General features: G+C 40.8%; 1 protein-coding gene across 2 annotated transcripts in view; it reads right to left on the bottom strand.

The window, feature by feature from the left end:
- Positions 1 to 873: 873 nt before the first annotated feature.
- Zc3h12b (zinc finger CCCH-type containing 12B) overlaps positions 874 to 12,674 on the bottom strand; it is a 395,620-nt gene continuing 383,819 nt past the window's right edge. For both annotated transcript variants that reach the window (XM_008844356.3, XM_008844357.3), the window contains 4 exons: positions 12,305 to 12,444; positions 8,399 to 8,633; positions 7,687 to 7,793; positions 874 to 6,525 (listed from right to left, as the gene is read on the bottom strand). In XM_008844356.3, coding sequence (XP_008842578.1) covers positions 5,105 to 6,525; positions 7,687 to 7,793; positions 8,399 to 8,633; positions 12,305 to 12,444 — 1,903 coding nt within the window. In that variant the 3' untranslated portion in view covers positions 874 to 5,104. The remainder of the gene's footprint in view (positions 6,526 to 7,686; positions 7,794 to 8,398; positions 8,634 to 12,304; positions 12,445 to 12,674) is intronic.

Genomic DNA, 12,674 nt, shown 5'->3' with positions numbered 1-12,674 from the left:
GGATCATAACCGTAGATTGGGAAGTGCTCTTCAGGGGTGAGAATTGCATGGTGGATGAGAATGCTTGCTGTGCAAGCATGAGGACCTGAGTCAAAATTCCCAGCACCTGGGTAAAAAGCCAAGCACGGCTTTGCATGCCTGTAACCTTAGCACTGGGGACAGAGTGTGTGAATCCCAGGAGATTTCTGAGTACTCAGCTTACACAAGCTGAGCTTTCAGTTCATTGAGAATCTGATTCAAGGCAATAAAGTGGAGCTATAAAGCAGAAATAAAGCTATAAAGGAGGTCCTCTGGCCGCCACATGTGCGCAAACAGGTGTATGCACTCACGCACATGCATGCACTACATGCACAGACATACTTTGCACACACACATACACAAGAACGTACTTTTCAAAGCATATTGTGTGTCATATATGTGGTGGCTATACAGAAAACCTGCCTTAAAAAAAAAAAGGACAGGGAAATTAATTATTTTCCCAAACACACCTGTAATTCCGGCACTTGGCAGGCAAACACTGGAGAACTGAGAGGTCAAGGCCAGTCTGGGGTACATAGGCAGACCCTGTCTCAACAACAAACCAAGGACTGAGGATGTCATTCAATGGTAGAAGGCATGCCTAGCATTTGCGAGACCTTAGGTTTGGTTCATAGAACCATATGAAACAAACACACAAAAAATTAAGAGGGCTTTGGTAAAATTCAGGTCAACTCTTGGCAGTAGGGATCTTTGTCCTATTGCTTATCAAATAATGATTATAAGTTGCACGGACATAAATTTAATATTTTAGGAACAAATTTCTTTGTGTCTGTATGCAAATGAACTTTTCTTCTTGATTCTTAAAGAACGAGCCACTAGTGGTTAGTAGGCAAATAATTTATGCAATAAATTTGTTTACAGTTCATTGTCAACAACACAGCATTTTCCATCACAATTATAGGTGAAACAAAACATCAGGAAGAAGTCATTAATACATCCATGCTACTGAGACTATTATATAAAGCACTGCACATGCATTATAGGGCCAGACAAAACTGGGTAGGGGCTGTATTTTCACTCGCCTCATGTGACTGTGTATTTTGTCATTAAGACTTACATTATGTTTGGGTCAAACAAGAAACCCAAAGTGGTTTTATAAAAAGTTTACAACCATTAAACAGTACTGTTTAATCCCACAAATGGATAAAGCAAATTACTATAGCTCAATGATACACAAACCAGGACTAAAAATAGTCAATCTGCCTATGTGTATAGCTAGCTATAATACAGTAGATATCAAATATGCTGAGTCTTCGCAAAGGCATTGACTACTTTAGACAAGCAAGTTCTAGAAATATATTGGTTTGATTTCCAATGAAAACTAACAACAGTGTCATTTTGGTTGAAGACTGTGCGCTCCTCAGTGTCCTACCTGAAGAGAAGCAAACTAGGGGGAAGGAAAAGAAGGGGGTTGGGGAAAGACCTGAGCATGGCTCTTTGGACAGCCGGGCATTACTTTCCCTGCACAAATCAGACCTGATTCACAGCATAAAACAAATTGTATTGAAATCGTTGGCCCTCAAAAAGGGCATTTGTATGAAGTCCCACACTTACAGTATAGATAGAATGTTAACTGAGAGCCTCTTCACAATGAACTCTTCCACATTAGAAGAAAACTGTAACAAAGGTTAATAGATATCAATGATTGAATTGCTGTATAAAGATTATTTATTCCAAAATAGAAAAAAAAGGGATTGTAGAGAAGTAGTCTCTTAGAAACTAGAAGGGGTGGAGAGAATAAGAGAGAGGGGGAAAACATGCTATATTTCATTATTTAGAAGAAAAGATTTGCAGACCATTTCCATAAGGCATCTGTCATTCTCCCTTCCATAGCTGGTACCTTAAGAGTGAGTTCAATAGTTCCGTGTTGCCTTTGAAAAGGCTCCTTTTCCTTTGAGCTGTCTTATAGAAAGGGTGCCCTGGATTGACCATGCCCCTCCAGGGTTACATTTCTCCTTTAAGTGGAAATGAAAACAACAATAATAAGGTCACAACAAGAAAACAAAAACCAGAAAGTCTACAAAATCTAAGGCCTGAACAGGCACAGACTTGCTATGAGGTCAGAAAATCAGTGAATGAATTAAAATTACAAAGCACCTCTTGCAAAATATACTGCTTCTTGAAAACCACAAAAATACTGTGCCTTAACCCCTGCTGAGTACTTGGAGGTAAGTATCCTGGAGGACACACACTTGGCCCCATGAAGGAAGTCTGATTTTATTGTCAAGCGTGCCAAGGAGGTCTCAATGCTCTTCATTATTTGCTGTTTTATAATTATAGACAAAATGGAAGTCAAGAAGTATGTAGACTTCGATATTGAAAAAAAGTTTCTCTAAGAAGTAAGAACCAAGCTGGACTTAGGCATTCATAGTTGTACAGTTCCATTAAAGATTCTTACAGATGATTCACTAATATTGACACTATAAAAATCCCTTTTGCAAGGACATTATTAAATTTAATAGACTAAAGAGAGAATTATACTGTTTCAGATTGTACACACAGTATTTGTGCACCTAACAATAAAGGGCCTTGAAAACTGTCTTTGTTTATAAAGTACTACTGCCCTTAGGAAATAAAAGCTCCCTCATGACCCCTGGGCTACTTTCCTGTGACACACAGTGCCACTAATATGGTGAAAATTCAGTACTAAACATAGTTTAAGATGAGTTTTGTATATTTGCTTCTATACAATCAGGAGAAAAAGAGATACAATTTGTATCAACAAAAGGTCATTTCTGGTTATTTGCGGCATTGCTCCTAGCTGCTTTGGTTCATACACATTTTATGAGAAGAACGGTGATCCTTTTTAGAAAATAAAAACTACAGGTGCTACTTCAAAAGACTTCCCCTATTGGGAGGAGCTTACAGTTATTCTGTGTACTAAAAATGAACATGTTTGAGATGCTTTGCAGCTCACAAGACTAATCTTGTGCTTCCCTGTAAATTGCAAAGCTAGTGGATACTACACTGTCATTGATTTTGGTCAGAAGATCAGCTAACTGGCATGAAGGCATTAGAGTAATCTGAGATTGTCAAATACCCTGATTTAGACAAGGGGCAGATTTCGAAGGTCCAAGAAGTTAAAGGTAGTAAGTGATGCTTGTGTGAAGTAGCAAGCACTGCAGTGGGAATTGTCACTCTATATGGACCTGATAGAAAACATTTTTATACTTTATCAATATACCAGAAGATGGGAAGATTAGAGGGTAGGAGATAAGTGTGAAATTGTATCTTGGTAAACATTGGTTAGGATGTAATCAACTTTGACAGAGACAGAAAGCTGAAAAGCAGCATGCAAGCCATTATCAAACCACCAGAAACAACCCTGACTACAGCCTCACATTCAGATTGTTTCACAGTAAGAAACATAGGCAGTATTACACCTTCTCATGAAGAAACAAAAGGCCAAGGCCAGGCCTTCTCAACTCTCATGAAAAAGGACTCTAGAAGTTAGTAAGTTCCAGCTTCAGAAACTGAGCTGGTCATGGTTCAAAATGCTGAACTATACAATGGATTCAGAAGGGGGGCTCATTTAGTGCAGCTTAAAAAAAAAAACCCAATAAAACACCTCTTCTAGAGGCATGCAGCTACAAAGGATTCCACCCTGAGCAATATACAAATTGTGCAAATGGTGCTACTGACCCAAAGTTATGCCTTCTTTAACAATGCACCTCAGAATTGTTTAACACCAAGCGTACTCTCTAGGTGTGGTTTTGAAGTGCATAACAGAGTACTTCCCTTTTGGAAGCTGCCCTTTTCCACCTAGAAAATCCCCTAGTTTTGTCCTAATGAAATTCTACTCTACCAGTGACTGAGCTTATTGCCCAAATGGTGGACAGCAGGAGAAGGTGGATCACATGGCTATGAATTCTCTTTCACTATATTACATCCTATAATATTGAATACTGCATTGATCAGATGTCCAAGAAGCAACCTTTGGTCCCATATTGTATGAATGTTTTTTATTCGTCACTTAACGCCATCTCTCCTGGGATAAGTGGAGTGGACTCTGGTAGTAAGTCCCTTGGTCATTCAGATTCATCAGCACTTATGTATCATACACATACTATATGTGGTACTTGAGCTAATCGAGCAGCTCCTCTGTAGAAGCCTTCAACCTGACCCCTAATTTGCTAAGGTGAATAGATTTGAAAGCTAAGAACTGTTAATACATGTTGTCAAGTAAAATATGCAAAAGAAATCTAGAGTTGCTTTGCTCTGGTGCATAAGAAAGCAAAGTTTAAATAGTGGCATGTAATTTCACTTTCAAATCTAGTTGAAACTACAAAATTTGACAAAATTGTCAAGTTATTTGTGATCTATACAGGTGTAAACTAGGGACAGTATAGAGCTTACCTTCTCATTATCACCATAGAAAAGGTTATACCAGAGATACAAACACATCACAAACCAAATATATAAATTCATACATGCGATAGAATTGTTAAGAAGAGGATTTAGATCTGTTTCTAGAAGCTTCAATATGACCTATAACTTTGTTAAAGATGTTGAGTGATCAGATCTTCATGCGATAAAGTCTGTGTTTACTTTTAAATAGTTTTTAAGGTTCCTATTAAAAACCCTAAAAGGTTAAATCATGATATAATCTTACCCTGATGTGTTTGCTCTGTCAATTGGATAGATGGGATAGATGATTCATACTTTATAATAAAGAATGTGTGATTAAGAAAACACTGGTAGTAAAACCCTTGGGGTTTCTTGAGTTTAGGCCTCCCCTCCTGGGTTTTGTCCTCCATTACCTGCATGGTGCAGTGAAAAGGGGCATGAGACTTGGGGTCAGAGAACTTGAGTGTTTGTCTTGACTTGGTCATTTGCCAGCAGTGTGACCTTGGCAGATCAGTTAATCTCACCAGGCTTTAGCTTCCTTATCTATAAAATAAGATATAACTAAGATATACTTCACAGAGTTGTTATGCACTTAAATGATGTAAACACTCTGCAACTTTGAAAGCACAACACAAAGTATTAATTACTGTAATCATAGTATCTGTGTATTATTAGTGCTAATATTGATATTTATGTAAAGAGTATGTCTTGTGTCATGTCAACGTGCAGCCCTAAGCTTGGCCACAATCAAGGCTGCCAGTTGCTGGGCATCTGCTGTATGGGGATTCTTCTCCATCACTGCAAGAACAATGTTAGAAGGGAAAATGTTGCAGAGGTTCTTGTAGGTCTGATATTGGTGCTCTGGTATTATATGCTCCCTGGAATCATTGCACATTCCAACCCAAGGATTCCTCCAAAGCTGCTCCATCTTTTCAGGCATGCTCCGTACCATGACCGGCTCATAACATGGTTGCATGAGGCTGTTACCTAAGGGATAGGAGTGGTATCCATAGGAGTCTGCTGCACAGGGCAATGGATCCCAGCTAGCATGCTGTTCCCGGCACAGAGGAGGCCGCCTTTGCCTCACCGGGTTACTGTCATATAGGCGGGAGTCGGAAATGCTGTCCATTCGTGTCATCACCAGAGCACGGCCTGGCTGGGAGGTTCCCCCAGGGTGGATATTAGGAGGCATAGTGTAGTCTCCAGGACAGCTGGAGTGTGCTCCAGTTGCTGGGTGCTGGGCATGCAGAGCTAAGTGGGGGACTGACTGCTTGTGGGGGGCTTGCTTGGAATCTTCTGAACCATAGCTTTGCACTCTCGTTAAGGCTTCATGGTAACCATGAGAGAAAGGCTGAAGATGGTTCTGAGAAGCTGAGCGGTGCAGCTTCAAAGTGCCTTCAGGATGGGCATCAGCTACAGCCAAGTACAAGTTGTTGTAAGAGGAATAGTTGTCATTCCTGGTGTGGCTCATGTGACTGTCAGTACAGAGGCTAGGATTTCGCACGTATACCCCCTGGTTTGCTTCTGCCACGTAGTACTCTCGATTGTGCATGGTGTTGATGCTCAGTTTAGAGAAGTCGCTTAACATTGAATAGTAGCCATGGTCCCCCATGGAATCAAACTTTGGATATTGCTCAGCATAGCTAATAGGGGTCCCATGGCTGTTGGTAACCAGGATAGGGGGGTATTGCATGCTGACCATGTGCTCCAAGGAAGCCTTTTGATGGGGGAAATGTGAGGATCCTGGCACTGGGCTGCTGGCCGAACGGGTGTTAAGTGCACCCACTGCATGGCTTTTGGGGGGTGGGATTGTGGGGACACTTAAAGCAGTTACAAGCGAGGGGACAGAACTGGCCTCAGGCTTACGAGAAATGGACAGCCACTCCTCGGGCTCCACAGCTACAGACCGGATGCTGGGATCTGATTGGCGCTTGGGGGCCACACGTTTGACCTCTGAGGTTATCTCACCTTTGGCACTAGACATCCCTGTGCCACACTTGGCCAGGGTGTCTTCGCTCATTATTTTCACTGTGGACAGTTTGGCACTGATGCGGAGCTCATCAGCCACCGAACGCTGGGGTTGGTTGGCCCGCTCCGGATGATAGTATTTGCACTTGTGGCCGTAGGTGCATTTTTTGCCTGAAAAATAATGCCTTTGGGTAAGACTCTCTCTCATAGCCGTATAACCCTCTGTGCCAGAAATTGTAACAATCTGGTCACTCAGGTTAGGGTCATACTGTTTGGGGTTAAGGCAGGAAGTTAACTCTCCACAAAGATGAGAGACAGACAACACCAAGGAGTCATCACATACTGTGAGGGACGAGGGAGAAAGTGGAAAGCCTAGGAGGAGATTGCCGTGTAAATGCTAATATCTGAGCAATTGCCTAGCCTCCGTTTTCTGGTAATGTACAACTTTTCCTAGGCATGCTCTGTATGCTGAAGCAGCCAATGTAGAAGAAGGGAGCATGATGAAGTGCAAAGGGCACCCATTCAGACACCAGCTGGAAGTTTCAATTCCAGCTATGTCCTTTACTGGCTGTATGACCTTGACAGATGACTTTATTTTTAAGCCTCATTTTTCCTCTTCTGTAAACAAGATTCATAATCATGTCTATGTTATAGGACCATTGTGAAAATGAAATGAGACAGTACACATGAAAATACTCTGATTTAAACATGAATTGAGGACAAAAACAAAAAATTCTCTCCTCAACAAATGATTATTCAAAAGGAGCAGACATCTGAAATAGCCTCTGACCAAGCAGCCCATATTGCACTGTTAGGCTTACAAACTTCGTATCATGGGAATTTTGATAAGAGCACAAAAACACTCAGGAAAACTGTATCTCTAAAAATGCAAATGAAAGTTAAGTTTAGAGGCAACTGAAGTACAAATCAGAAGAAAATGGTATTATTAGTTGACAGAAGATTTGGTCACCTGCCCGAGGGACATGGTCTTCTTGGGGTCAATAATCCTTTGGCACTGACCTTTCTGCTTCTGTCGCCTATATAGTTTTTGCATGTCCTTATTCTTGGCAACATCACACAGGACTTAGGCATCTAGAGCACATGTGTTATTTTAACAAGGGACCACTTATCGTCCCTTCAATTCTAATTACCTTTTCCTCCTGCAGCTTCTAAGATTTTTAAACATCTGAGAGTACATATACACGTTTTAACTCACAGAAAGTAGACAAGCCAAGATTTCCCAGTTGAAAGAGAAATCTGGAAAAGAAAATGATTCACAGAGTCCTTATGTTTCCATTAGTACAGAACTCAGTTCTGTACATAGGTACTTACCATAAGGACATGGTTGTTTCTTATGCTCAGGAACAACAGGTCTCTTTCTTAAGAAATTCTCAAGGCTTGGACCATGGCGTCCTAAAGGATCATCTGGAGGCATAAATCTGAAAGCATGCCAACAAGAGGTGAATGTCTTCCCTTCTGTCCCTGTTGCTCCTTACAAGAGCTCAGGCTTTCATTCTACCTTGCCTGTTCTATGGTCATAGCTTTCTATGTGCTTTCTACATCATATGTGTCTACTGTTAACACAGCATTCTTTTCCTTTGTTCCTACTTGATCACATAGAAAGCATTACTTCCCCTGTGCTTCATTATTTCATGGACTGATTTGCACCACTCACATTGGCATGAATGCTGGTATCCCCAGTATGTTAGCCACTTTCGCACCATCATAGATGTATTCATAATATTCCTTTCACCTGTCATACCCAGAAGCCTTCTTTATTCTATAAAATTCATTTCAAAAGACAAAACAATCTTAACATACTGTTTCTTTGTCTGTCTCTCTCCAGGTCTCTCCTCTGTCTCTTCCACTACACTTTGAGCTCTTTGAGAGTGAGTCCTGCTCCCAATTCAGCCTTTCATCTCCATAGAAACCAGCATAATGTTGTACATTAAATGTTCAGTAAATGGTTATTGACATGAAATGCAATGCATTGCTACTAGTAACTTGTATACAAATATTCAGAGATTACTGGAAAGAAACTCACTTATCATTCACAAAAGAATACATCAGCAACCGCTCCTCTATAAACTTCTTCCATTCTGGCTTTTCAACTTGAAGGTCTCGGTAGTTATCATTGGACACAATGATGCCATCAGAATCAAAAGCCAATTTGACTATGAATCGGTCATCATAGCAGACCACCCTTCTGCCTTGGACCCTTCGGGATGGTGTGAAGACAAGGATTTTTTCCTTCTCCAGTTTACGTAGAATATCTTGATCTGTGAAAATATGATTATATGCCACAAAGTAGAAATCATCTTTGGAACTTAACAGTGTTAGCCTCATATTACCAAAACAAAAGTTGGCACTGGGGAAGTCTTGTATTTGGCCTTGGAGAACAACTGTGTTGTGTATCTGGCTGTATTATCAAGTTGAATTGTAACCTTCGGTAAGTCATTTTCTCTTTATACTTCAGCTTTCCTTTCAATAAGATAAAAAAGCTAGATTCAAACACAATTAATTCTTAAGAACTATCACAAAGAACTAACACTTGATCTAACATGCTTTTTCTTTCTGAGACACAGTCTTACTATGTAGCCCAGGCTAGCTTAGAAGTTAACATCCTCCTACTCAAGTCTCCCAAGTGCTGGGATTACAGATGTGTCCCATCACAGTTAGGTTACCCTAGCATTCTTGATGCTTGTTTTGCCTTTTGTCTGAAGCATCTGATTGGTTTCTGTGGTTCTGGGCTTGGAACCCAGGGTCTAGAGCACGCTAGGCAAGTGCTATACCTCTGATCCATATCCCCAGCTCTAGCACTACCTTCTTGACTAGTGAAGAAAACTCAGAGGTAGCCAAGAATGTGTCTGGCAGGAGGAGAGTAGAGCATCACTCATGAACTGTTTCATTTTTTTTTTACTTGTACCTGAAAGAAGGACAAAACTAAGGCAGGAAGCCAAGCTGCACATTTGCATAGTGGCTCTCTCTTTAAAAAAAAAAAACCACTTGTTTTTATTGTGTGTGTGTGCAAGTGTGTGCATACATGTGTGTGTATACATGCATGCACACATGTGCACACCATAGTGTGCATATGCAGGTCAGAGGACAACTTTTGGGAGTTGGTTCTCTTTCTACTACTTGGTTACAGGGATTGAGCTCAGGCTTTCAGGCTTGGCAGCAAATGCCATTACGTGCTGAGCTGTCTCCTTGGCCTGTGAACCTCTTTCTTTTTGAACTCAGTTACTTAGGAGAAAAAAACTTGCTTGGTGGGTTTGAATGGTACCAAGATCTACTCTTAGACTGAGGCATGGGTCTTCTCAATAGATGCACACAGCTCTACACAGAGCTCAACCATTCATTCACAGGACTTTCTTTTTTCTTTTTCTTTGTTTCTTTCTTTCTTTGTTTCTTTCATTTATTAGCCTTATTTATTTTTATTTATTTATTTATTTATTTATTTATTATTTATCCTTTTTGAGACAGGGTCTCCCTGTAGCCCCAGCAGGGGGCCTGGAACTTGCTATGTAGACCAGGTTGGCCTCAGTCTCACAGAGATCCACCTGCTCCTGCCTCTCGAGTGCTGGGATTAAAGGCATGCACCACCACGCCTGGCTCACAGGACTTTCTTAGTAGATACAGCAGGCTAGAGATGGTAAGCAGAGGACTGGGATTTATATGTTCTTCGGTGCTATAAAAAACACCTACTAGGCTTAACGTTTAGAATGGTGGAAACTAGTGTTCTGCTAAGAATACATTTTAGAGGTTTTGATAGTTACAGGCATGTTAGGTTAGTCACAGGCATAGGCAATGAGTGGTTTTCAAGGTGACAGAAAAATAGCCCAAGATAATCTAGCACTAGTTTGCAACGTTTTAGCCATGCACATTTACAAGGTTCAGTCATTTGGCATTGAGGAATCTTTTTTTTTTTTCATTTTTAATGTTTTTCATTTGTTTCTATTGACACATTGGGTCTTAATATGTATAGAAGAGGTATGTTGGTTCCAGTGGGAGGGAGGCTATGGGAGGGTGCCAGCCTTAAAGAACCTTTAACACAGGTGCAGCTTCCTTTCTTTCCCTAGAAACTTCAGCTTACACATTCAAAACTTACTCATATCTCTTATTTTTCTATGTAGCACCTTGCATTGAGTCATCTTTTTTTTTCTCCTTCTCCTCCTCCTGGTTCTCCCTCCCTCTCCCCATTCCTCCTCCTCCTCCTCCTCCTCCTCTTCCTCCTCCTCCTCCTCCAAATGACATACTCCTTCTCTTCTTTCTCCTCCCCTTCCTCCTCTTTCTCCTCCCCTTTCTCCTCCTCTTCCTCCTCCTCCTCCTCCTCCTCCTCTTCCTCCTCCTCCTCCTCCAAATGACATACTCCTTCTCTTCTTTCTCCTCCCCTTCCTCCTCTTTCTCCTCCCCTTTCTCCTCCTCTTCCTCCTCCTCCTCCTCCTCCTCCTCTTCCTCCTCCTCCTCCTCCAAATGACATACTCCTTCTCTTCTTTCTCCTCCCCTTCCTCCTCTTTCTCCTCCCCTTTCTCCTCCTCTTCCTCCTCCTCCTCCTCCTCCTCCTCTTCCTCCTCCTCCTCCTCCAAATGACATACTCCTTCTCTTCTTTCTCCTCCCCTTCCTCCTCTTTCTCCTCCCCTTTCTCCTCCTCTTCCTCCTCCTCCTCCTCCTCCTCCTCTTCCTCCTCCTCCTCCTCCAAATGACATACTCCTTCTCTTCTTTCTCCTCCCCTTCCTCCTCTTTCTCCTCCCCTTTCTCCTCCTCTTCCTCCTCCTCCTCCTCCTCCTCCTCCTCTTCTTTCTCCTCCTCCTTCTCCTCCTCCTCCATCTGAAACCTATAACAGTTTTCCCTACTTTGCTGAAACTGGGTTACCAGTCAACCTGTGGCCCCCACCAATGAATTAAGTAAATGCTTTGATTTATGACTTTCTTTGTTCTGTAACTAATAAAACTTCATGTAACCACATTCACAGTGGAACATATCTTTAAGCCTATGTACTTGGGCCATGGTCTTGTACATGTGGCTAAAGAATAAACTATTTCATATTTTCTCTCCCCCACCCCCACAAAAGAGGGTATACTGCATGAACTGCTATAAGTGAAGGTAGTGAATATACTGCCAGTATGTGGTCCACATCATGACTTTTGTAGAGTCCAGACACCTATCTTTTCATGAACTCCTTCTTCCATAAAAATATTAGAAAGTCCATTTTAGAATTGCATTGATATAAAGGAAAAGATAATCCGATTAGATGTATTGGTACACATTGTTATTATATTATATTATATATTTTCTTCTGATGTGAAAAGAAAATGCAATAGAAACATATTTGTAGGGATTTAAAAAGTCTAATTATCATTAGGCACTGAGCCCGCTTTGCCTCATATATAAATTGGTTCTGCCTGTCTTTGGATTTTTTCCCTCTCTGTTATACCTCCTAATTTGGAAACCCCACAATTACTCCTCTAGTTCAAAATGAGATGCCCTTTATATTATAGAATTTTAGTTTTTTGAAAAATATTAAGTCATGTTAATAATCAGATTTATCTTCTATAGTCTGAAATCTATGATTAAACAGAAAAACAGTTTTTTAACAGATGGGCTCATTGTGCAGCCCAGGCTGGCCTAGAACTTACTATGTAGCCCAGGTTAGCCTCAAACTCATCATCTTCCTGCTTTGCAGCACTACTCCAATCTGAAAAATATTTTTTCCAATTATGTGCTTTATCTTTTACAGAAATTAAGTCTTTATTTAACTATAACATACCACAAAACAATGGTGGTTTCATATGGATCACTTTATAAAAGATACACTCACTAAAAAACATTTTAACTATACTTAGCAACTTAAAAAAGCCATTATCTAAATTGGGACCATTGACTTCTATGCAAATTATGTTATTATCTTTATCTCTAGATGACAAGAATTTTTTTTTATTTGAAATAGTACCTGTAATTGGTGCATCAGGGCGGGATTGCTCCTTTCTCCATGCAGGTACAAATACAGTGATATCTTTATGGCCTTTGTCTAAAAACCAATCTACAGCAAGTTGTATTCCCCGGCAAGAGAATTCTTCTTTGTTCCCATGGCTACAGAAAAGTATAGAGAATAAGAGACAAGAGAGTTGACAATAAAGAGCAAAATGAAATACTCCACCAGACTTTTACTTTTTCTTAGTACTAAGATTAACAACAGGGGCCCTTCCTTCCTTCCTTCCTTCCTTCCTTCCTTCCTTCCTTCCTTCTTCTTTCTTCCTCTTTCTTCCTTCTTTGGTGTTTTGAGGCAGGGTCTCCTTGTAGCCACAGCTGGTCTGGAGCTC

Source organism: Nannospalax galili, unplaced genomic scaffold (genome assembly GCF_000622305.1).
Source record: "Nannospalax galili isolate Female #2095 unplaced genomic scaffold, S.galili_v1.0 scaffold280, whole genome shotgun sequence".
NCBI lineage: Eukaryota > Metazoa > Chordata > Mammalia > Rodentia > Spalacidae > Nannospalax > Nannospalax galili.
The sequence above is the reverse complement of the archived record's forward strand: the minus strand, read 5'-3'. Positions and strand labels throughout refer to the sequence as shown.